This window comes from Oryza glaberrima, chromosome 1 (genome assembly GCF_000147395.1).
Source record: "Oryza glaberrima chromosome 1, OglaRS2, whole genome shotgun sequence".
Taxonomy (NCBI): domain Eukaryota; kingdom Viridiplantae; phylum Streptophyta; class Magnoliopsida; order Poales; family Poaceae; genus Oryza; species Oryza glaberrima.
The window spans coordinates 25845916-25871672 of record NC_068326.1 but is presented as its reverse complement, the minus strand read 5'-3'; the positions used below and the strand labels follow the sequence as shown (position 1 = coordinate 25871672).

Below are 25757 nucleotides of genomic sequence, written 5' to 3'. Positions count from 1 at the left end.
TCAGCACAAGCCTCGAAACGTACCGATTGTTCCGTCGAGAAGGCGACCCAAGTCGCCAAACGCGAAACCGGTAGCTACGGCTTCCGCCCTGGCTCGGCCTGTTGCTATCCACGGCTAAATTTTGCCCCAGCATTGACAAGTGACAACTCCCCCCGGACGCCAAACGCCCAAACCTCCGCAAAGAAGGCGCACGGAACCATGGGCGCGGCCTGGGGGCCCCCTCGGCGCCCGCCCCGCCTGCCTACCTCGAGCGCGCGGCGACGCATGTGATGGCGGCGGCTCGACCCGACGACGGCAACTTGCACAGCCCTCGTGATGTCGCCCGCGCCACGCCCCCGTTTCCTCCGCGACCCCCGCGCGCGGCAGCCGCGCGCACCCGACGTGGGGAGGAAAGGGAACGCGACGCCGCCTGCCCACGCTCCCACCACTGGACGGATGGATGGGTGGATTTCCCATCCGCCGGCGCGTCCCAATCTCACGCGCGCGACAGGGAGGCACCGCACCGAAGGCGAGTCCCCGAAGCCCCAAGCTCCAAAACAAAAAAAAAAAAGAAAAAGGAAATAACCCCGCGGGGTAATACATGAATCTCCCGGGGGTCCAGATGCAAAAAGAAACTCGCCTTTCCCCGTTTTCAAAACTGACCCCTCCTCTCTCTCTCTCTCTCTATCTCTCCTCCCTCATCCTCCTCTCCTCTGTGTTTCTCTCGTTCCTCGCTTCCTTCGCTTCGCCCCCTTTCTGGCCTCCTTCCTCGCGCGGCCTCTCCCTCCCATGGTCCTCATGGCCGCCGTCGACGACCACGACCGCCACCGAGCCGGCAATTCCTCGTCTCCTTCGGAGGATTCCCCGGCTCCCGCTCCCGCTCCGCCGCAGCCGTCGCGCACGCGGCTCCACAGCTTCTCGTTCCCCACCCTCAGCTGGGGCACCCACCGCCTCCTCCGCTGCTCCAAGAACCCCGCCTCGTCGCCCCCTCCCGCGGCGCCGGACACCCCGTCGCCGGACAAGGAGAAGGCGGCCCACCGCTCCACCGACGGCGTGGGCGGCGGCGGTTCGCCTCAGCGGGGTCCGCAGCGGCCGTGGAACCTCCGCACCCGCCGCTCCGCCACCGCCGCGCCGCGTCCGGAGGGATCGGACGACGCGGCCGATGCCGCGCCGGAGCGAGCGCCATCGCCGCTGGCGGCGACCAAGAAGCGGGTGTTCTCCATCGTGCTGTCCAAGGAGGAGATCGGCCAGGACTTCAAGGCGATCCGCGGGACTCGCCCCCCGCGCCGGCCCAAGAAGCGCCCCCGCACCGTGCAACGCCAGCTCGACGTAAGGATTCAACCTATGGGTTTGTAAATTTGCAAAATTTTGGGCATCCAAGTTCAGTGTTTGATTCAATTTCCTTCTTTTTTGGGAATTGCAGTTGCTGTACCCTGGATTGTGCCTAGCGGACCTGACGCCGGAGACATACAAGATTGAAGAGGTAAGGGGTCGTTCGATGTGTTCGTGTGGTTGGGTTCTTTTCTTTGCTTCGCTCTGATTTCTGAATTCTGAACGTGTGTTTTGGTCTTGCAGAGGTGATTGGTGTTATTTGTGAAAGCTCCAATGGGAGGGGATTTTCAGATGTTCTGATATCTTTTCTCTTCAGATGTTCTGATCGTTTTCCTTTTGTTATGTGATCATGGGCTAACAGGGTTGCTTCAGAACCGTAATGTTCTGGACGGGTTAGGGGAAGTTTAGTTGGGAATCTCCTCTAATTATGTATTGGATGTGGTTGTTGAGGAGTTTAGGTTGTGGAAATTGATTATTGGGCTTGTAGGATTGTTAATTGTATAAAGTGTAATCATCTGTACATTGTACTATTAATCTATGAAGAATTTTCGTTATTACGAAACTATGAGAAAGTTATTTAATATTGCTTCTTCTTGTTTTTCGGCGAGCCGTATTGCTTCTTGTTTTAGCATGTTCCCCTAGTAATAATAGTGTTTTTGTGCATTTTCTTTCGCTTGTTGATGGTTGCTTGCTCGGTAAATTGTCCTAGTAAACATGAAAATATTGTTCCATTGCATGCATCTGAAGAAGCTGCTTTGACTTCAATACAATAATTCGTGCATTGTTCTTTTCAGTTAACAGGGGAAGGTCATACATAGTTTTGCTTTAATATGCCAAATTCTGGCTTGTTGTGAAAAAGAGAAACTCTGCTTAAGTCTAGTTTGCTTTTATATTGTTAACGCTGATGCATCCTGTGGAGTGTTGATTTCCTTTCCTTTTACGTTCTAATATTGAGATTATATTGTTATGCATTTGGTGCTTGTTTGGAAGTTTTTATTCCTACTGGTTCACTGTATTGTTTCAGTTCAAGACTTCTAGAACACAAGCATCTGTACGGACTTATTCTTTATATATCTACTTGCTACTCAAGGTCGATATCTGCTTTGTGTAAAATGCTTGTTATCTTGGCGTGTTGTGGACAAAGCTAAAAATTCTATAAAAAAAAGGTTCCAAAACGTGGGATGAGTTCATGTAAACTTATCCTGATACCCTTGTTTCTGTAGTTATGTGATGTTACATGTACAGCAATTTCGTTTATAATCTTTTTCCTATTTCAACATTAATAGGATATAGTGATAATAGATATTTCCTTGGTTTTGCATACGTTGCTGTTTGACTCCAAGTAATGTGTGAGCTTGAGGGATCAGTGTATTGACTTGTCGTTGTCTGTCAGTCTGTGTATAATTCTTTTTTACAATTTTTCTAGAGAACTTTGAAGTGCTTGAATTTGTTTAACCGGCTTTGGAAATTTTGGTGCTGGTGTTTCGTTGTGTTCAGGCTTTACTCTTTTTAAGCTGTTATTCAAGTTCCAGTGTCAGCTTCCTGGGGAGAAAAAAATTCAGTGACAGACTGACAGATGGTCTATTTGTTTCTGCTATTGCTTCTGCTCGAGCTAAACAGGTCGGTATCTCTTATCTAGAAAATGCCTTGTTATGTACCGTAGCTTTGCTAAGGTCGAGCCTTAGGCCTTTTGTTTAATTCGCGAATTGAAAATTTTTAGGTATCGCATTAAACATTTGACCGGATGTCGGAAGGGGTTTTCGGACACGAATGAAAAAACTAATTTCATAACTCGCCTGGAAACCGCGAGATGAATTTATTAAGCCTAATTAATCCATCATTAGTACATGTGGGTTACTATAGTACTTATGGTTAATTATGGACTAATTAGACTCAAAAGATTCGTCTCGCGATTTTTACGCAAACTGTATAATTAGTTTTCTATTTTATCTATATTTAATACTTCATGCATGTGCCAAAAATTTGATGTGATGTTTTTGGAAAAAAGAATTTTGAGAACTAAACAATGCCTTATTGTGTGGATTGTCTACAGTTTTGCGATTCGTAATTTAGCTTTTTAAGCATGATGTGACTTCAGGATTGTATTGTACTAATTGATTGGTCCTTTTCTATGCATTATTCTACATGTTTTCTTGCATCAAATCAGACAATTCTTGATATTTATATAGTAAAACCTTTTCATCTATTACTATTCCCTCCGTCCCATTTTAAATACAATCATGAGTTTCCGTGTCCAACTTTAATCCGTTTTATTTAAAAGTTTTTTATATGATTGATATTTTTATTGATACTAGACGATAAAACATGAATATTACTTTGTGTGACTTATGTTTTTTATTTTTTTTTTAAAAATAAATAAGATAAACTATTAAAGTTGAACACGAAAATTTACGGTTAGACTTAAAATGGGACGAAGAGAGTACTTTGCTAGATAGTTGTGGTCTACTGATTTGAGCTCTAGCCATCATATATTCATGCTTATCTTCTTCTTTGAGAACCGAAAAGTGTGATTTGTTCAAGAATCGTTTTCAGCTGAGGGTGACCAGCTCATGTACCGCAGAATGAAGTAGACCCACTTATCAAGGCATTTAAATATACTCTAATTGTCGTTCTAATAAGTGGTGTTCCTTTTCGCAATCCATACTTGTCGCAATGCAAACTCGTGTATTCCTTTGCTTGAAAACGAAAATATTAATCTTTGGTTAACCGGTCACCGGTGTGCTCCGCTGGGTGCTTTTGTTTACGATATATCGCAATTTGCAGGCGATCCCATAAACTTTTATATAGTACACCTGCTTTTCCTTACTGTTTGCAGAAAGCAATGGCAATGGTTTGAGCTTAGGCCTGTTTAGTTCACAACTTTTTTCTTCAAACTTTCAACCTTTCCATCACATCGACCTTTCTTATACACATAAACTTTCAACTTGTCCGTCATATCGTTTTAATTTTTTTAAAACTTTTAATTTTAACGTGGAATTAAATCTAGTTTCAGCTTTAACAAATTGCGAATCATGAATTGCTCCATTTGGTTCGTGGCCTTCTGCTATTCTGAGTGCCGCCGTATATTTACTATTTCTGTATTTCACGACCACGTCGTCGATGGTAGCGAACTGAGTCAGCGGTCATCGAGTTGTGAGAAAAGTCGTGAAGGACAGAGGAGCGTGGAGGCGAAGAAACAGAAGAAAATGATGCGTCAGCCAGTCAAAACAACACGTAAACGGCTACACAACACAAACGCGTATGCGGTGACGACGCGAGAGAGAAAACTCGGCATTCTCTCTTGAAGAAACATGCATGGTGGATTGGTGGCTTGCCACCGGTACGTTCTGTCCTAACGGGCCAAGCCCACCGCTATACCGTGTTTGATAGGGGTGGTTCGACACGGGTAAGGTAGAGCCGAGACGAGCAGTGACGAGTTGTTGTCACAGCCCATGTCATGCCATGTACATAAGATGCAAATAAGTCTAATTTACTTCCCTCAACTATTGTCCTTAGTCGAATTGCATCTCTCAACCACAAAACTGGGAATATTGCATCCTCCAACTTCAAAAACGGGTGCGAATTGACTTCTTTGGTGGTTTAGAAAGTGATTTTTTTTTGTTGATGTGGCTATTTGATCGTGGTTACACTCGCTAAATCAGCATGGGCTACAGTGGGACACATGTGTCAGTGCCCACTCCTCTTCTCCCATCTCTTCCTTTTCCCCTTTTTTCCTGACCAAGCCAGGTTGCAGAGGTGATTGGCGAGCCCCTCCAAGTGTGGCCGCTCGTCCACCATCGTCCCAATAGAGGCAGCCATGCCACGGGAGTTCAACACACCGAGGATGGGCGAGCTTGAAGCTCCCAGCGACCCCCCTCCTATAAGCGAGCTGACGGGCTTTGGGAGGCCACTGCACCGCGGGAGGTGCGGGAGGTCGACAGAGTGCTTACCGCTCATCCCCCAAGCCGACCTCTCTCCCCATCTCCTCCGTCACGTGCGCGAGCTCGAAGCCCCTAGCACTGTAGCAGTGAGTCAAGGGGCTTTGAGAGGTCAACGGAAGCCACGACAGCATGGGAGCTTAAGGCGCTCGCTACGTCATCCCAAGTCAACCCTCTCTCCCTATTCTCCAGCGACACGCACGCGAGTTGCTTGAAGCTCCCAGCGACCAACGACGGGGTAAGGGACGTCGGAATGCCACTATCCTCTCACAACACCGACACAACTGCCGCCGCTGCCGACTCCACGGAGAGAGTCACTTGTGCATAAGGATACTTCCGCTACAACCAGAAGTTCCTGCCTCAGGATCGGAATGGGTAGGATCGATCCATTTATCCACTAAATCTATCCATAAATTTATCCTAACGGATTTTTAGGGTCGCTCCAAAAATATAAATGGATCAAACGGCTCAAACCATTAGAACCTAGGTTTAAGGAGTTCGGCACAAAATAACTTCACATGTATAAATGTTCCAAAAATTTGTACAAAATTGCTTCTCTATATAATAAATCATTCCTACAAAATTCAACTAAATTTAACAAGTTTTCATAGTGTGAACGTGAGTTTGAAATTTTTTGGTCCGAGTTTTACACACATGTAACTAGAATTTTGAATCTTAGTAATGCATCGTGGGCCCTACATGTCTAAATGACTTAAAAATTTGAACAAAGTTGCTTCTCCATACAATAAATTATCTCTACAAAATTCAACTAAATTTGATAAGTTTTTATAATGTGAACGCGTGTTTAAAAGTTTTAGGCCCAAGTTTTACATGCATGTAATAAGAGTTTTTTCTTTTTGTCTACTAGGAACGTAGATGATCCATTTGGATATTCATGGATAAACTATTGATATAATGGACTCACGATGGATTAACCCTATTAAACCATGGATCAATAAACTCAATTGAAACGGTTTAGGTTCGTTCCATATCCTAACCATTCCCATCCTGATTCCTGCCGCAACCGAGAAATCCCGACGAGAGGAGGCGGTTGGTGGGGAGAGAGGCTCGTCCCCTCGAGGAAGATGGAGGCGGAGAAGTCTTGGAGGAGTAGGTAGAGGCCCTAGGTGGTGGTGGGAGCTCGGCAAGGCGTCCCGTCAAGGAGCTTCGTGCATGTGCTGCGTCAGCGTCGGCACCGATGCATCTTGGTGCATCTAAGGAGGACGCCCTTTGCTTCGCCGGCGAGGATGCATTGGGCGGAGCGTAGCGTCGCATTGTCCAGGGAGAGCTCGTCGAGGTGGCTGGTGAGGACCTTAATGCACTTGGAGTTGTTATCGAGGAAGAATACAGAGATGAAGCGTTGTGGTTGAAAGCAACCGCCAGAGGAATTGGGTGATGACGAAGGTGATTCCTGATTTGTGGTGGCTACTGCGTGACCGTGGTGGCGTGAGCTCGCCGGAGTTGTTGGCTCGCAATAGGAGGATGAATACTTAACCGACATGTGGGACCCATTGTCACTATTATTACTATTTGTCTAAAATACCACCTATGCGCCATGTAGGATAAAACCATCAACAAAACCACCCGAGGAGTCAATTTGAAGCGGTTTTGGAGATGGGAGAGGCGTTATATCCAGTTTTGCGGTTGTGGATGCGATTCGACCAAGGGCAAAATATGAGGGAGGCAAAATAGACTTGTTCCTATAAGATGCCCAATCCAAATAAGAAAGCCCAATCCTACGTAGGCGCCACATCAGCCAAAACCACAATCAAAGCCGCTGAGGGACCTGCTTTGCACCAGTTTTAATAGTTGAGGGATCATTGTATCTGGTTTTCCGGTTGAAGGACGAAAATCGGATTCGTTGACAAGTTAAGAGACCTTAAGTGAACTTATTCCGTGCTAAAATTTGTCAAGGCCCATTTGAAACTAACACTCTAACAGACGACGGCCTGTTAAGGTTGCTGCCAATGTGGGCCCGTAACCCAGGGCTTATCAGTTTTGCAGGCTTAGAAGTACACTACGGGCCAACATAGCATGCTCAAATCCCCAAGCTTTCTTCGTGCCGTGTCATCAACTGCCACCGCCTCCGCCGGTTTACACACACCTACACCTCGTCCTGTCGTGCTCTCGTCGTGGAAACAAAAACCTTCGCGGTGAAACGAATAACGAAAAGTAGGAGTACGCAAACAGCCTCTGCTTATCACCGTCAATGAAATCCCGGTCTCACCGCGTTATTGCACATCAAAAGTTTTTACCGAGACCCGCTGGTCAGGTCACGGAATCACGCCTTCTTCGTTCTAGATGTACCCAACGGATGACACGGCGGTCGGCGGAGGCCCGGAGAGTGGGTGTGGGTCGTCGTGGACTGACGGGCGGCGCTGTCCTGATCACTCGCAATTCTTGCATCGTCTCGCCGCGCTGTCCGCTGCCATATCCAGGCAGGCAGGCAGCTGCACGCAGGCTGCATCTTTGCCGTACGGCGGAGGCGTTCGGAAGCCAAAAGAGGTCGGCACGGCACGGCCACCAACACCAAGTCCGCGCGTGCCGCGGGGATGGTTGTGATGTTGAGACGGCGAGACACGCGCAGTCGCGCAGGATGTCAAAGGGGCGTGTGGAGACGGTTTTGAGACAGATTGATCGATCCTCCGCGTTTGCCACGTGACGACGAGGCTACCGCCGTGGGCCGCCGTTGTCTGTTGGTACGATCCTGTGTCCTACCAATCGGATGTGTCGCCGTCGCCAGTCGCCAGTCGCCTCGGCGCGCATGCTCCCCTTGTCGTCCATCCCTCCGTTCTAAGCTAAACTTCGCGATCACGTCGGCATGGTGTTGGTGGTGGAGATTGGATAGTTTGCATTTGCACAAGTACAGATCGAAGAGAGCGAAACCACAAGAGGAGTAGAAGACGCATCTCGATCTCACGATCATTCAAGGAAGCCGTTGCGTCTTGTCTTAGCTTGAAAATTTATTGGTCTCTCGCGAAAAATGGAAATCGAATCGTCAATCTGTCTGGGTTCATTTGATCGCAAGTTTGTCGTCAATCTTTTGCTTCCAGCACAAATAAGTACTATTTCTGTTCTAAATATAGAAATAGAACATGCGTTCAGATTCATAATATGTGTTTAATCTAATCTTAGGGTAGTATATTTTAAAACGGATGAAGCAGCCACGACTATAACTATAGCTTCAATTATTTAATAGTATGCGTGACTGTATATGATTGAAGCTACTTTAAACATGATTTTTCTATTTTTATATATTTACATAAACTTTTGACAAGATGAATAGTCAAACATACGTTAAATGTCAATGGTGTCATCCATTAAAAATTATAGATTGGGTATTTGTTTTCGTGTTTTTTTTATGTAGAGACAATATTGATTTCATAATAAAAAAAACTTCCCTTGGTCACAAATATTTGATGTTGACGATATTATTTTATCAAACTTTTAAAATTGTGACTATAAATAATATCTCGTATGTCTATTTTCCTTTTTTTAAAAAAAAAGTATGCGTAAATTGGAATTGAAAAGTATTAATTTCATAAATTTATTACTCTCTACGTCCCAAAATATAAACATTTTTAGCATAGTGACAAGTCAAACTTTCTTAACTTTGACTATTAATAGAAAAAAATAAAAAAAAACATCAATCATATAAAATTGATGCACTAAATTTATCATTAAACAAAATATCATAACATGCAACTCTTTTTATTTAAAACATCTTACCTTTATAGATACGGTTGGTCAAATTAACATCTCGGAGACTGTGTAAGGGTTTAAAAATGCTTATATTTTAGAACGGATGGAGTATATTTTATTAACTTATTCCAATCTAAATTGATGGTCAAAGTATTAAAAATTAGACCGAATTTTCTCCTAATCGTCAAGTATCTATGCACGCAGGAGTAATCGAAATATGAACGACGGAAACAAATACGATCACGAAAAATTCTTGCAAGGTGAAAACATTTCGAACCCAGCTCCCAAAATCAACGAGTATCATCTACTTGATACAATTTAGGTCAGAGCTAATCTGCTAAATGTACATAGAGCCTGAAGATTATGGGGGTATCGGTTTGTAGCGTTACCGGGGATTAGAGAAACTAATCTTCAGGAGTGATTTTACAGTTTTTTATAAGTACTAGGAGGTATCATATTTTATTGTAGCATAAAATTTGGCATATCTTGATACCTCCGATACCAGGTCATATGAAAATTTACACAATTTTGATATCTTTCGGTATCTCTAAAAACTGTAAAATATCTCAATCTTCAGTTAACTGTGAACACCACATGGATCACACAATTCAAAGCGACATAAGAGGTCGGCTGAGCCCGGAAGAGTGAATGAATGACAGAAAAGTGTTGAGCTTAGCGGCAGCGGTCCCGGTTTCGTAAGACCGGGATCAAGAAAAACGACTTTTTTTTTTTACCCCATCAAGCGGTTGCAATCACGCCAGAGAGCGCGCCCCTCCCGGCCTTCTCCTCGCCGCCGTCGTGTTCGTCATGGCTGCACCAAGTCCAACGCCCAACCACCGATGCCAGTTTGCTACCATTGCTTCGCTCCTGTTCCAGTCACATCGCTAGGAAAATGTTCGCGGTTTTACTGGACTTGGAAGGTAAGAAATACTAGCAAGGAGCATGACCGTGGATGTGGACGTGATGGTCGGCAGGACGCAGGACGCGCGAGCGAAACCTGCCGGTTAGGGACGACGTAGAGATGTTCGCGCGCGTGTCGGCGGCGTAGCACGCCTTGCGAACGCTTGCGGTTGCAGGCGGCAGCAATGCGTGACCGGCGAAACCCAAAAGTGAGTAAGTGACGCACTGCGCGGACGAGGCTAACGACTTTAGATGCGCCAAGGACGGTAAAGTGTGCAACGCGCGTTGTGTCGTCTCCTCTGCGCGTGTCGAGCTTCTGCAGGCAATTGGCGTCGCCGTGTCGTCGGGGTGTCTGCTGCGTCCGTCGATTTCAGGGATCAGTGACTAGATTGGGCACCGACCGTCGTGTGGATGGGAGTTCAGAAATGTTCAGTTTCTCTAAACTGTACCCTTGGAGAGTATAACCAAACTTTTTTATTAGAGTACAAACCGTGTTTCAGTTAGGACAGAGATGTCCCTGCAGATATACTACTGTACGTTTGCTAGCATATATACATTGTGGGTTGTTTCTTTGTTTGTAGCCCAAAAAAATGCATATCCAACCAAATATTTAAATACTGGTGTGGTCTGGCGCATAGTAATATTATGGTCTAAGTTTTTTTTTTATGTGTTTGCTTTGCTAACATTTAAATACGCTGAGGCAGAGCTATGGCGCCTGGCAAAGGCGGCCGTACCGGCGGCTTGGTCTCTAGTTTGAAGAGTCCCTAGGCCGTCCTAATCGGTTGTGAGATTGTAGCCTAAGTCCTGTTGCACTCCGGTACCCCCTCCCCTTTAATCTAGTATTTGACTTGTAAATAGCTTTTATTCCTCTTAATACAAAAATATGCTCCTAGCGTATTCCCGAAAAAAACACTTGTAGCCCCTCGCACATTGCTAAGCCCAAACGGCGTAATGTGCAATTTTGTTTCTGTACATGAAAACTTTACTTTTTTTTTTTTGGGGGGGGGGGGGGGGGGGGTATGGTTGGACTAATTCGTTGTATTTTGTAATCGTTTACCAAACTTAAATTATGCCTGTAGGTCAGAACAATTCGTTGTTTGACCTTCTAACTAAGAAAATGATATTTTCTATATAGGAAATGGGAGGAGTGATGAGATCAGTGGATATAGATCTTTACTCAAGGCATAAAGAAGTGTCTGAATCTGACGAATAGTCAGCCTATGACACGAGGTTGGATGGAATAACTTAATAGACAAAGAACCGAATGTATCAGTATCAGTTAGACGATCTGTTTTCTGAGAAGAGTATTGAGGAGTTTTCTGAGGACGACTATATCTATATAGTGAAAGACCAGGCTGGATCATACTTGTTTAAGCGAGAAAGAGGGCACAAAACACATCATTGGATCTTTTTGAGGAGAAGCATCTAGGCACTGACCATGCAAGCAAGTGGAGCAGTTAATCATCTACCCTGTCCTAATGCGTACACAACACACGGAAGCAAAGGCTAAATTCCTGTCCAGCAGAAATGGATCTGGGGAGGCTTTTGGGGGCGCAGCCGAGAGGAGGCATGGCTGCAGGGTCTGCCCAGGAGAACAGGTGCGAGATTTAAAATCGTTACCCTGCTTGCTTCGATTCGCTGCGTTCATGCACCTCAGCTCAGTGCAGCACACGAGCCCAAGTGGAAATAAATCTAGTGCAGCCATGGGGAGGAGAGAATCAGTTGATCATGTTCTAAGCACACCTTTTCGTACAGCATAACCAGCATGTCGAGACGTTGAGTAGACTTGTTTAGAGTACATGAAAACAAAACTGGAGGAATGTGTTGGCATGAGCAAGAACAGGCCAAATTAAAAGATTAGGAGCAAACCCAACGCTTTGTGGTCTCGGTTTGACTCTGAATAAAACACGATGCACATACGTGATCAAGACAGACGACGAAAGAAGGGGCCAATTTAGCTCGAATCTAGCCAGAAAGACGTGATCCTAAGAAGGCAACGAGAAGGAGCTGGGTTTTGGCAAGGAGTGGCTGCACTTAATTACTAGTAAACGGGCTGCAAAGCAAGAGGATTAGCGACAGTTAGACAGCGCCTGGGCGCCATGGTTGAGCCCTGGGAGGACAAGCGAAACAGAGGCCAGTACAGTGGAGTACTTGTATATTGTTACGATGCTGGCCGTGGCCTAGTACATGCACAGACACGCGCAGCTGGAGAAGGAGAAGCCTCACCCCCCTCGAGCGCCAAAAACAAGGCAACATCAATGATGGCCTTTGCCGTCTCAAGGGCCCTAGAGACCAGCAACCGCAACAACTACCAAGGCGGCAAGGCGGGTTGGGCGAGAGGCGGGAGCAAGTGCATGCATGCAGATGCAGGCGCAGCTCCTCGTCACCGGAGGGGGCCGCGCGTGCGGCAGCTAGTGCAGGTTCTGGCGCAGCTCGTCGCCGCGCGCACGCGACGCACGCAGCAGCGGCCGGCGCCCAGGCGGCCCAGCGATGGCGAGAGCCAGCAGCCATCATCAGGGCCTCGTTGTCTCTGCATCCTTTTGCGTGCCACGCCTTCAACTGTTCAGGTCAACACTCGTGCATGCAAATGCACGCACGGTGTAGGAATATTGTAGGATGGGTAGTATAGCTTCTATAGTAGTACTTGTCATCGGTTCGTCCGAAAGGAGCTTTGGTTTCGAGGAGTTTGTTCGGGATGGCAATGGTGGCGGCCGGCTTCTGTTCTGATGTGAATTCCTGCTGAGGCAGGAGGCATCTGAAAGTCACGCAGTGTTAGTAGTAGCAGCAGTATTATATTTGCAGCACGCAGGGGGTTAGTTGTTTGCATTAAGTAAACACGCATGAGAGAAACAGCTTGGCTACTCCAGAGAATAATACTCCAGTACTAGCTAGCAGTATGGTGCCACATCCTAATCGAGCGCAGGCGAGCGACATCATCAACAAGTCGCACATGACAACAGGACGACTCGCCACTACTCGATCGCAAGTGCTTGCTTGTGGTGAACAGAGAGTCTCAGAGGATGCCAGTCTCTGCCTTCTTCTCGCTCAACATCTCCAACCCACAGCCAGGTGTGGCTGCAGAATAGAATAACGACATCACACGCAGCCACGTCACCCAGGGCCGTCAAATCCAGCCGACTCACCAATCGTGTAACGGTTGGTGTCTTGGTGAGTGTAAAAAGGAGACAAAAATACTCATGCAGGAGAGGATCGTCAGTAGCTAAGAGCAGGTACAGACTATAAACCAGCCATAAACACATTTCAAAGAGATAAAAGAGAAAAGAGAATAGTAGCGAGCTATAAATTTATAGCCAGTTATAGCACGGACTACAAAATATGTGTGTATGACAGGTGGGACCAGATATTAATTGTGTAGTATATGTTTATAGATAACTATTGTATGAATTAGCTATTAAGTTAACTATAAATGATTTGGAGTCAGCAATTGGCTATACTATTAAACTTGCTCTAACATACCACGGCAATGGAAAAAAAGAACCCGGCGATGTCGGTGCGTGCGAATCGAACAGTCACACTGAAGGAATGTGAGAGAGAGAGAATGAAGAGGAAAACAGGAGTACGAGAATGCATCACACGTCTAGGCTCGAACTGCCTTGGTAGCTGGCACAACAAGAGTACAAGACACCAACTCACGCGGCCAGCACAAACCCCTCCCCTTAATCACACACCAAGCATGAGATTACGCACTTAATCAGCGGCTCCAGTGCACGCTACCAGCTGGAATGTTTCAGAGAATCCACCACTACATGTCAACAAGGGAAGCAACTAAACCCAGTGCATGCAACTAGACTACTCTGCAGATCGAATTAAAGAATCGAGTTCCAAGCGATCAACAGATAACCAACGCAATGGTCAAAAGCACAGGGTTCAGAGATGCAAAGCATGCCCCGATTACACATGGAGACAAAAACGAAAAAGGCCGAGCAGAAAACCAAGTGCATCTGGTGCATGGTGATGAATCCTGTAATATCCTCCTCAAGGTCAGGTTGAAAATGTAAAACTATTTCAAAATTTGAACAAGGGGGAGCAGTAGATTACACTGTATACAATGGTGGCTAGCTAGGAAAAAGGTTGATGAATCCAAAAGAAGATTAAGCAGCCTCCAGGCCAGGGAGAAGGAATTCACAGTCCTCTCTGCAAAACTTCACAGCTCTCTGCTTTTTCTCTCTATTTCTTGTTCCTGCTTGCTCTGTATTGTGCTCTGTCTTTCGCTGTAGCATGTCCTGTGGCCCCACCGACCTGTGTCAGATGAGCCATCGGGCCCGCCAAAATCGGCGGCCTATCGAAAAATTTTGAACCCAAAAGCTCGCAAGCTTTTTTTTTTTCCTCCGCTCGGGCTCAGCCGGCCACCATGCCACCGCGAAGGCATTGCCTCCGACTCCGCGCGGCTAGCTGGTCGACCGCTGCGGCGTTGAAGTCGGCGCGGCCGACGAACTGACGCATCGCGGCGAGGCCTGGCCCGCGCACGTCGCGCTCCCACGCGGCGGCCTCGGCGGCGCGGCCAGCGCCGGAGAGCCGCGCCCGGATGGTGGCCGTGGCGTCGAGGCGGCGGATGGGCCAGCCCCAAACGTCGGCCATGCGTCGGATCTTGCCGACCTGGCGGGCCGCGAGGACCCGCGTGTTGGCCTTGATCTCGTCTATCGCCGCGTCGAGGCTCTTGCGCCCGGCGAAGTAGTCGCCGAGCTCCGGCACGCCGATGGCCTTGCCCAGCCCGGCGTGCGAGGCCCGCTCCGAGGCCGACGTCGTCGCGAAGTATTCCTCGAGCTCCTCGACCATCCCCTCGCCGACCATGTCGTCCACGCGCCGGTCGAGGTATTCGTCGAGAACATCGTCGTCGACGTCGACCCAGAGGAGGCAGCACGGGAACCGGAGCGCCGGCCGGTACCCGACATCGGCGTCCGCGAAAGGGTCACGCGGCGCGGCATCGATGGGGTCAGCGAGGAGCGCGTGGATGAGCGAGTTGGACCCGCCGGCCACGACCGGCACGCGCCCGCGCGACGCGATGCCGGCCGCGGCGGCGGCGGCGAGCGAGCGGAACGACGACGGCGGCAGCTCCCCGGCCTCGGCGCGGATTGCGCCGAGGAGGTGGTGCGGGACGCCCCGGCGGTCGGCGAGCGACACCTTGTTCGTGGTGACGTCGAGGCCGTCGTACAGCTGAATCTTGTCAGCGTTCACCACCTCGCCGGCGAGCTCCTGCGCCGCGTCGATGGAAAGCTTGGTCTTCCCCGTGCCCGTGGCGCCGACGATCACCACCATCCCCGTGGACGGCCGGACCGCCGTAGTGGACGCCACCCCGCCGCGGCCAGAGCAGGAGCAGCAGCAACCGTCCCCGACTCTGCTTCTCTCCATTCTCACACTAACCCGACGTGGCCGCTTCTGGGAGGCGAAGCTACCATCCCTTCCGACGCCAGCGACGGCCGCGGCCGCCATAGGTGAGCGGACGACGGTGCGGATCTTCAAACCGAGACTGCTCATAAAGCCGGCCCACCCAAAAACACTCACCGAGCCCCAGTCGCCTCAGCACACTTATATAGGCAGAGCCGATATAACGCGCAGCGCAAGGAGACGGAGAGTCTAGTTTGCGAGTCCAAGTGTACAACTGTGCGGTTTCGCTCGCGCCCGTATAAGCTGATTATAATGATGGGCGAACACCTTGGCGCTTTTCGTGTCTCTCCGTTTCAAGCCTTGCGCTTGCACGCGCACGCCTGGTGGTTTGTTGCGTTGTTGGTGTGTGTTCTCGCGCTTGCTCTGCTCTTGGGGGGCTCTGTATCATTGGCATTCACACGGGCAATGCAGGAGGCAAACCATGCTTGGTTTATATATACTCAGGAGGCCTCAGGGGCTCAGCCGCTCAGGGCCTCAGGCCATGATTGCGAAGGCACGCTCCTTCACTTCGTTTCCATGGTTCCATTCGTTGCTTTGTTTTCACCTCCGGGGGGCGGAGAAAAAGCTGATCGCTCCAGGGAATAAGAATAAGAAGCAGCAGCCTTTTCCCTCTCCGTCGCGAGCAGAGGGAAAAAAAAAAACCGAGCTCATGCCTCGTGGAAGAGAGCCGCCCACGCCGCCGGTGATCCAGACGAGAGGGGGAGCACGGCAGCCGCGCGGGGGATCGAGCGGCGTGTCCGTCGTGCGGCCGCGTTTCGACCAGTCGCTGCCATGCGCCCATGCCACCGCACACAGCTCGTGCCCGATCGAAGGGAGCACACACACACACAGCGCATGCGTGTCCCGCTAACAAAAAGGCGAGTGCGGATTAACTGATGAGGCAATGCCGAGCGTTGGGGACTCGACCACGCTAATGCTGCCTGACTATATATCGATCTGCATCGTCGTGGCATTTTTCTGGTTACATATGTAGTACGTCGTGCAACGCAACTGCGGGAGCAAATGTAGCATTGCTTGCAAGTTGCCTCCGGACGATCGGTTCCATCAGCCTCCATATCATCCGTCCACTTGTTGCTGGTCCTTCCTTCCCCCCCTGCCCGGTTCTAGCTTCTCACCCCCAACAGGTAAAATTCGTTCGTGCATCCACTACTGGGCTACTGATGCCTGAGAAACTAGTAGGCTAGGTTGATATGATAGTTCCTACTTCCTACTCCATGCAAAAACCTGGACAAGAGGATTCATCAGGGAGTAGGGTGACAGCAACAAGTTCCCAACCCGGCTGTGTTCTTTCCTTCGAGTTCCCAACCCCTCTTCCTCGTTTTCCGCACGCACGCTTTTTAAACTGTTAAACGATACGTTTTTTTAAAAAGTTTCTATACGAAAATTGCTTAAAAAATCAAATTAATTTATTTTTTTTAAAAAAATTAGCTATTACTTAATAATCATGTAATAATCCCAGCCGGATGATAGGTCGAGGACCATCATCAGCAACCCATGCGAAATCAGCCTGGACAGGGGCGGTGCTGCTTGCCCTGGTGGCTGTAGCGGGAAGAGAAAAAGCGAGAGGTTGGATCATGTCCAGTCTCCCGATGATGGCCTTTCCAAAGATCAAAGATCAAGTGCGAACTTGGATTGTGGGCTTGAGGCAAGAGCAGAATTACTCACCTGGAGCTGGATGGCTTGTTTGGTTTGTTGCCACGTCTTGCCAACCTAAATGATTGGTACTATGTTACACGTTGTTAACCACATACTTGGCAAGCCAGTATTTGGTTTGTTATTATGATTGTCACAAGCCACATACTATACTAACTCGTTGGTCAAGATGGCATAGGCACATTTCTAACCCAAACATTGCTACATTTATCGACAGTGACGACACGCTTTAGTGATGTCTAGCCACATTTTACCAAAACAAATAGGTCCTCACTCTTAGGCTTAGTTATTTTCAGTTACTGGCTAGTGACTTATCGCGAGCAGACCTTTTAAACTGCTAAACGATCTGTTTCTTGCAAAAGATTTCTATAAATACGTTTTTTATTTTGGAAAAATCAAATAAATTTGTTCTAAATGTTATTATGGTTAATACTTAAATAATCATAAGCTAATGGTATGTTTCATTTTACGTGCGTCCGTTAAGCCTAGGCAAAACAATATTACCATCACAACCTTAGTCTTGCAAAATATTAGAGTGGTTGTGAATGAAGTGTCAATGATTTGGGATTGTGCCAAGGAATAAAGTTATTTTTATAAAACAGCAATAACTTGAAATAATTCCAGAAAAGTTACCACTTTCATATGAAGTGCATATAAAGTTGATAAATTTGATGAAAGTGATACATATTATACCTGGCCGGCTGGCCCATAAAGTATTGCTTAAAACAAAAAAAATATTTTTTACAGGATGACTAACGCATGCTATGTATATAGTGGTGTGCCGCAAATATTCACACTTATTTCTATTTATTATATATACTAGAAAATTGGAGCGCCTATTGGCACGCTTGGTAATTTAACCCATGTATAATTTTTTATAATGGAGCATGTGAATACTATTTAAATCTTATTTATCAGTGCGAGATTTTCCTATAGCAATTGGTTCAATACTCATAAATGTCGATAAACACTATTCTTTTTTTTCAGTTCTGTACTTGTAGACTATTGAGAAAAAGAATACCAAAACATGGTAGTAATGCATGCTACTAACAAACCGGTGAAGATTGTATTATAAGGATATAAAAGCGTATTTTATAAATATTCTATCTTGCTTTAGTAAATTTAAGGGTATTGAATAAAAGCTTTTATAATTTGTAAAATGATGAGAAATATTTTTTGTTATGCTTATAGTTGCTATTTATTGTTTCAGTTTTTTTTTTATAGATATGGGATATCAACATGGTTAGGTTACCTATTTTTGAATTTTAACATAGTCACTTAGAAATATTTTTCACTGCCTTTTCTTTAAAAATAGTAAAGTTTGTGAATTAGCAAAAACTATTTTTTTCCATTTTTCATTCTTAATTGTTTTTAATACTTGCTACTCTTTTGTACATTAAATTTCCTTTAAAATAATAAAATTTGTGGATAGAAAAATATATATATTTCATTTTTATTTTTTTAATACTTGCTACTCTTTTTATACACTAAGTTTTATTGTTTGTTACTTAAATATATTATTTCCATTTTAAGACGGATGGGGTATCAGAGTATAAAATGATATTCATCCTGAAGCTGTGTTTAGTTCAGCGTAAAGTTTGGATTTTGGTTGAAATTGGAGATGATGTGACTGAAAAGTTGTGTGTGTATAACAGGCTGATGTGATGGAAAAGGACTGAAGTTTGGATCTAAACTTTGGATCTAAACACATCCTGAGTTCTGATCATTATTATCTTTCGTAGTACACTATATCAGTAATAACTGGAAAAATAATATGAATCCAATCCTTCTTGTAAGTTTAAGATTGCCGCATAGATTTTGCACTGCATTCCAACTCCTCATAGTTGTATGGATGCAACTGGTTCAGCTCACAGTCACAACACATCCATGTGCTCCATCTAATTAATGTATTCACTGCCAACCATTGGTTAATTAGTGTGGCTAATTAGGGCAAGTTTTATAATAGAGGTGAATGCCACATCAAATTTAAGCCATGTCATCTTCTCATTAATTAAGAGGCAACACATACAACATACCACATCTAATAATACACAAACTTTAATATTAGTTTACTCTCACATCATCTTGCATTTTTCTTGGGGATTGTGTGAAGGTTGCCCCTTGCATGAGAGTTGGTTCATTCTCTCTCTTAAATTCTCTTCTTCACCTCATCACCTAATCCTATGTGGCAAATTTAGAGACAACATATAGAGACTTGTAGTTCTTGCCCTTAACCGTCGAGAGGGGGCAGCGTGCTTGTGTGGTGACTGGGTCTGGTCGAGTGGGTGTATTGGCCAAGGCACGCATACGCGAGAGATCCAGAAGGGCATGACTACTTATCTACATACTTACTCGGCAATGCATTGGATCGCTACACAGAACACATCATTTTATCATGTTGCTCGTGTCGTTAAGTTATATGGCCCTTTGGACCAATCAAATGCTGGCTGAACGGCCAGCTTTGAGATTAGTAGATTGACAACTACATAAAACAATATAGGAAAAAAAGATTCACAGCTTGTAATTCTTTCTTGTTTCTAATTAATATAATATCACACATGATTTAGTTGCCCTCCATTTTAATTCAACATATAATAGCCCATAGACTTTAATTAAAAGACCCTCAATCATATTAACTCTGAAATATTCAATTATATCCTTTCAACTTTGGAGGGGGTTGTATTGATGGCTGAATAATTGGAGGGATTTCAACACATGGCATATGGTACCTACAACAAGGTTCCCCGTCTATTGCCGTAAGATGAACATAAGTACAGTTGAGTATATATTCTAATAGATTAATCATAATAAAAACTCTGTCAATGTTGGGACTAAAAGAAACTTTTTGGCTGTACGAATGTCCTTATTTCTAAGGAACCGTCTAATAGTAGTTGGCTGTAAGTTTGTGGGTCGTAAACTTTCATATGTAGGGAAGATGAGAATTGAAAAAAGAATGTGAGAATAATCGTCATACAGGAACCAACTCTACGCATGCTCTCTTAGGGACACACAGAGAGAGATAGAGAGAGAGAGAGAATGGTGGGGGGGAGAGAGGGTAGTGTGTGTGTTCAGGAGACATATATATATATATATAATATCTACTATATGAGTTGTTTTTAATTAGTTACTCTCTTGATTATATACATGTAGTTCTTATATATAACATTAGTTTATCATTAGACATGTCCTAAGGCTATTGGATCAGGGCTATCAAAGTGTGCCACATTTTCAAAAGAAATTATGATATTTATTAAAGAAAATATGGATACTGAGTTTTACTTATGACACGAACCTAGATTCGCTTAAGAGGTCTGAAAACCCACTTCGCCACAAGATGATTGGCATGTTCCCAAAGTGCAACTACTTTTATAGGACAATAGTACATACACTTGCTAGAAAAGTATCAGCCTATATGCGGGGAACATTGAGGGGTTTGATGCACATTGGGAGCAAGTTTTTTCTAGAATATATTTAAAGAGGGAAAGGATACCTCGTCGTGCATGCATCTGTAGCCCATTATAACTTTTAGTCATCTCACAAGCATTTCTTGCAATTTGGGGAATAATAGAATACATACACAATATGCTCACTAGCTAGTACAGTTGACTTCAACCAAATAGGGTAAAACACACAAATGAAAGAGAACTAGAGAATCAAAGCTAGAGTGAAGCATACAAGGTGGGTCAATCAAATACAATTATGCAAAGGGAAAAATAGAAAGCGAAAGGTGAAAAGCTTGAAGACACATACACTTCTTTGCAATTTGCTCATAAACCCTACTACTTCCTTCTTATCATATATAATATTTGTCTATGCCCAATCAACAAACTTACCAAGACAAACTAGCTACAACAAATGCAAAGTGTATATTCATCTTTTGCCACCACAAATAAGGGTCCAAATATGATAATGTTACGGTAACTTTACTCCCAACTTACTACATGGAACATATTATGATATGCACATTCTGTGTAAGTAGACAAATATTGTGAAACATAAGCTCTATGTAAGTAGACAAATATTGTGAAACATAAGCAACAAAGATTAAAAATGAGGACTCGAATGAACACAATTTTATCGATTTTTTCATGGAATACGCATTGGAACAAGGGGTAATGCAAGTATCATAGCAAATTTGGAAGTGTAATAAAAGTTTTTTTAGAAGCCATAAATTTAATTTGTGCTCAGTTGAGGAGCCTTTATAACTGATTGGTGCACACATGTACTCACATTGCTATGTTAGCTTTTGAAATTTATCCATCAAACTAGATGAAAACACACCACACTTTTTCTAGAAAATTTATGCGATGAAATACATGTTTGTGGCTTCAGTATTACAATATTCAAGCTAAAGTTGGCATCCATGATGTGTCTTCTATTTGAGCATCAAGGCTTTTATCCAAAATAAAGGGGGTATCTTTGAGGCCCTACTTGGAGCATAGGAATATTTTTGTCCATTTTTACGGAAATAAGTGAACTAGATTATTTTTTAGAGAAATTTTTGTTTCAAAATGATGAATTAGACTGTTCTGGCAGTGCTAATTTGGTTTTCATATACATAGATTTTTTTTATTCTTGGCATTGATATCTAACCACCACACCAAAGTACAAAATTTGCGCATAGAAAGCACCAACCCATTTGCCCAAAGATAGTACCAACTCTCCTTTTTTGTTGATGCCAATGGTGCCCGAAGTATCTATCCACTTCAAACGAATATGTTATCATCACGTACTTCTTCTGGTTGTTTCCGCTGGTTTTTGCTAGTTGTGTAGCCACACTCACATAATGGGTATCCATCCCATTGAAAAATCTAGGTGCATCTCATTGCTTATGCTCTATAATTAGGCTTGCTATATCAATTTCACAAAGAAGATGTTAGTGTCATAGATATTGCACACACATATACCTGCACTTACTATCATTGCGAGAATACCACATACCTATTATTATACAAAATGGTGGTGGTGGTGGTAGTAGGGGGGACTAGGGTCATGCCTGCCCATATCTACTTGGGATACCCGAGTTCTATTTAGATAAGGGGTCATATTCCAATATAAATACATGGCCTCCAAGGAGGAGAGGGTATATCATAAGCCATACACCATGCTACACCCATCGAGACTAGTTTAATAGGCTAGATTAGCTAACTTAATTACTCTCCCTTTGTACTCAGTGTGATACACCCAGATCAATGCATATAATGGAATAGGGCTACTACCCGTCTCGGGGTCATGAACTAGTATAAAAGTCCTTGTCCCCCGTTCTCTTATTCCATACTCGCTTAAATCTTGCTATTAGTCATATTGTACGTCCCTCAAATACCGTGGTCAGGTATAACCCGTCGATACAAGAGCACCAACTATTTTTAACAATTGCTATTCCATAAAAAATTAAATACATTTTGTCATTTAACATCCCTATCACCTTGCGGTTTCTAGTTCTCCAAAAACCTAAGAAAAAAAATACAATGTATATGACACCCTCTTTAGAAAAAAACCTTTAAGAAGTAACCGATATCTATCTGCCTATGTCATTTGAACTAACCTAAATAGTGGATTTTATACCAGCTATTTGGAAGTCATAACAAATCGCTCAAACATATAATCACATGAAGTAGAAGTATTGTTAGAGTACTTGTGATATAAAATTAACTAGATGTTTCTTTTTGTTGCACAAGAAAGTATAGGTTTCTTTTAATGTGTGTGATCCCAAATAATGTAAAAAGCATATTCAATATGTTCTACCATCTAGGTTTTTTAAACACTAATATCCAAAAAAAATTAGGTAAATCACTTGAGAGTAAAATCTAGTATTCCTTGGAATTGAATACCAAGTATCACTGTAGGTAACTTTGGTTTAAGTAGAAAACTAAAGTGAACCGCTATAGGATCATGCCAAACCCGCGGTGATGGGCCAACATGGATAACCCTTCTTTGATAGTGGCAGCTCCAACTAATTCTTAGAAATAGTTAAATTAAGTTTTTAGGAGAACTTACCATCTGCACTTCTGCAACAAAATTGGGAAAATAGTTTTTATAGCAATACTAATAGTTAAGGTAACATATAACTATTACTTAAAGTCCTAATGCAAATAATTTGAAAACTAGTGCAAGGACCCTAACTATAGTGGTTAGTGATAAATCTACCACCACCCACCACCACTACCATGTCGGCCCACAAATAGTGAGGTAGGTGGATTTTCGTCCCTTTTCCAACCCCCAAGATATCAAAGAAGAAAATTTTATTTTAAAGCAACAATAAAAAATGATAATAAATATGACCTAAAGATTTACAATGGGATTTCTTTTTAAAAAAATTAAGGCTTTAAAGTGTACTGTGGGATTCTCTTTTTTAATTCTTGTTGTAGAGCACATGCATTAAGCTAGCTAGTATGTAAGACAGAAGCATTGAAGTTTTGAATAGATAGGAAGAAGTTTACACTAAGGCCCTGTTTAGATCACCTGGCAAAATTTTACACACTGTCACATGCAATGTTTGGACATATGCATGGAGTATTAAATATAGATGAAAAAAATAACTAATTACACAGATTGTGTGTAAATTGCGAGACGAATCTTTTAAGCCTAATTGTGGCATGATTTGATAATGTTGTGCTACAGTAAACATTTGCTAATGACGGATTAATTAGGCTTAATAAATTTATCTTGCGGTTTACTAACAGATTCTGTAATTTGTTTTGTTATTAGACTACGTTTAATATTTTAAATGTGTATCCGTATATCCGACGTGACATGCCAAAACTTTACACTTCTGAATCTAAACACAGCCTAAATTAAATTGGCTTCTCTCTTAATCCACCATATAGGTGATGTTCATTCCATGTCTACGTCAACTTTCTATCTAAATGGAAGAATCATCATGCAGTGGTGCATCAATGCGCTCCCCCCTAAAAAAAAGGAGCACTCCTAGCTATAGCAAACAACAGCACAGCAGTCAGCACGCATGTATTCTTGATGTCATATTGTCATTAGTTAGTATCGAGGCGCATTATGCCTCGCTGAGGCACAATGTAAGAACAAACAACATGTTTGATCAGGAGCTAATTAAAAACTTCACAAACATTTTCCCAGCTACTTTCTCCATTTCAAAATATAGCAAACTAATATAAATAAGACATATTTTAGTACTACAAAATCTAGATAGGAATCTCATTCACATTAGATTGTTATATTTTAGAACGAAAGACTACCTAAATAAAATATATGGGAGTTTGACCGAATTACCAAAAGGCATGCATGCATTGCACAGCCAGCTAGTTAGAGCAAGTATAATAGTAGGCTATAAGCCAACTATAAGCTTATGTGGAGTAAAGAGAATTTGAAAAATGGAGAGGGTTGGCTCTCATGCAAGAGCTAGCTATTCACATATTTCAAAATAGATACATTAAATACATAGGTGAGAGATAGAGAGAGGAGGAGAAAAAAAAGAGGTAACCTTATAGCCTATTTACTATACATGTTAACTCTAAGATAAGCTATAAGCTCATTGTTGGCTCTATCATAAAACTTGCTCTTATCGGGCAAAATCTCGCATGCATGGCGTAGGAACACCCAACGTCGTCGTAAGAGTGCGCACAGCATGCAGGAGAACGAACCCCGACGCTTTAATTTATCCCTTTCCACCGATTCCCCGGCACTTGAAGCGAGTGAGTCGCTTGGCCGGTGCTACCTAGCCGCTGGTATTCCGATCCCCTCTCCCTCTCTCGCTCGCTCGCTCTCACTTCCGTCCTTCTCTCGCTAGATCGCCGCGGTGGTGGTGGGTGCACGCCGAATCTGTACATCTCTTCTTCTTTCACGACCGATCGATCGACGTACCGACGTAACCGGGCGGCGGGCGCGCGCCCACCACGACGCGCGCTTGCGCTTTTAAGTCCGGGCGCTGGCCGGCCGGACACACATCGCGCTCGCCGGAATCGTATGCCGCGCCCGGCGCGCGTCGGCCCCAGCATTTCCCTCATCCACAGTTGATGCGACGGCGCCGGCCTTTCATGCATGCATATGGATGCAACTGATCTGATCTGCCTGGAGCTTGATAGCAACTGCCAATTAGTTAAGCGCACACGCATAAGAGATCCGGGCAGGCATGCTTGCAATGCTGATGAATATATCCTAGCGCGTAGCATCAGTGTCCCCTCCACTGGGCGCTTTGGCTCTCCAGCTACTGAAAGCTCTTGTTTTAGAAGCCATAAAATGAGGGGGGAACGATTAAGAACGAATCTTAAGTAGTGAGGAGTGAGCCAATGGAGAACATGGATCCTTAATGAAATAGCAGTACTGTGGAAGTATACAAGCGAATTATACATATTTAATTTCTCAGTAATAATCAAGATTTTAGGTGAAGTACTGTGCTGCTACATGCGACTTAATCAAAACAGTATTGCATGAAGTAATCGGATTTTTTTTTTATTTTTTTTGTGAATGTGGTCAAAGTTTATTATAATTCAATCAATTTTTTCTAAAACTGAAAATAATTTCATGCAAAAAAGTTCCAAACGTTCCAAAAGTGTAAATCCTGTTTCAGTCTTTCAGAGCCCAAATGTGAGATCTTGAGCTTGAGTCGTAAATATTGGCCCAATTTTAACATGAAATTTGAGTAAGGCTGGAAATTTCACAAAGAACCCAACTAATAGACACTAGTTGGACGTATTATTATTATTGTTATTGTGGAACCAAAACAGTTTAATTAGACTATAATAAGAGTCCACCTTAGCTATCTAATTATTAATTTTGAATTTCAAATGTAAATTAACAAAATGCTAAACTGAGTGTCCAAGGCAAGTTATTAATTCTGAATTTATTTCTGAAATACAGCAGATTTGACTGAAC

The 25757-nt window shown here is 44.1% G+C and overlaps 2 protein-coding genes across 2 annotated transcripts; one reads left to right on the top strand and one right to left on the bottom strand.

Moving 5' to 3' along the window:
* Positions 1 to 369: 369 nt before the first annotated feature.
* On the top strand, positions 370 to 4254 carry LOC127767616 (uncharacterized). The gene is made up of 3 exons (XM_052293010.1): positions 370 to 1308; positions 1403 to 1462; positions 1555 to 4254. Exons 1-3 carry the CDS (start codon positions 769 to 771, stop codon positions 1558 to 1560), a joined length of 606 nt encoding a protein of 201 aa, XP_052148970.1. The 5' UTR covers positions 370 to 768; the 3' UTR covers positions 1561 to 4254.
* A 9587-nt stretch (positions 4255 to 13841) lies between these two features.
* On the bottom strand, positions 13842 to 15643 carry LOC127756330 (adenylate isopentenyltransferase-like). Its single transcript, XM_052281700.1, has one exon. The coding sequence runs from the start codon at positions 15345 to 15347 to the stop codon at positions 14211 to 14213; it is 1137 nt and encodes a 378-aa protein (XP_052137660.1). The 5' UTR covers positions 15348 to 15643; the 3' UTR covers positions 13842 to 14210.
* Positions 15644 to 25757: the final 10114 nt, after the last annotated feature.

Coding starts and splice junctions, on each gene's coding strand:
- LOC127767616 (XM_052293010.1), top strand. CDS start 769: ATGGTCCTCATGGCCGCCGTCGACGACCACGACCGCCACCGAGCCGGC. Junction 1,309..1,402: donor CCGTGCAACGCCAGCTCGAC/GTAAGGATTCAA, acceptor TGGGAATTGCAG/TTGCTGTACCCTGGATTGTG.
- LOC127756330 (XM_052281700.1), bottom strand. CDS start 15,347: ATGAGCAGTCTCGGTTTGAAGATCCGCACCGTCGTCCGCTCACCTATG.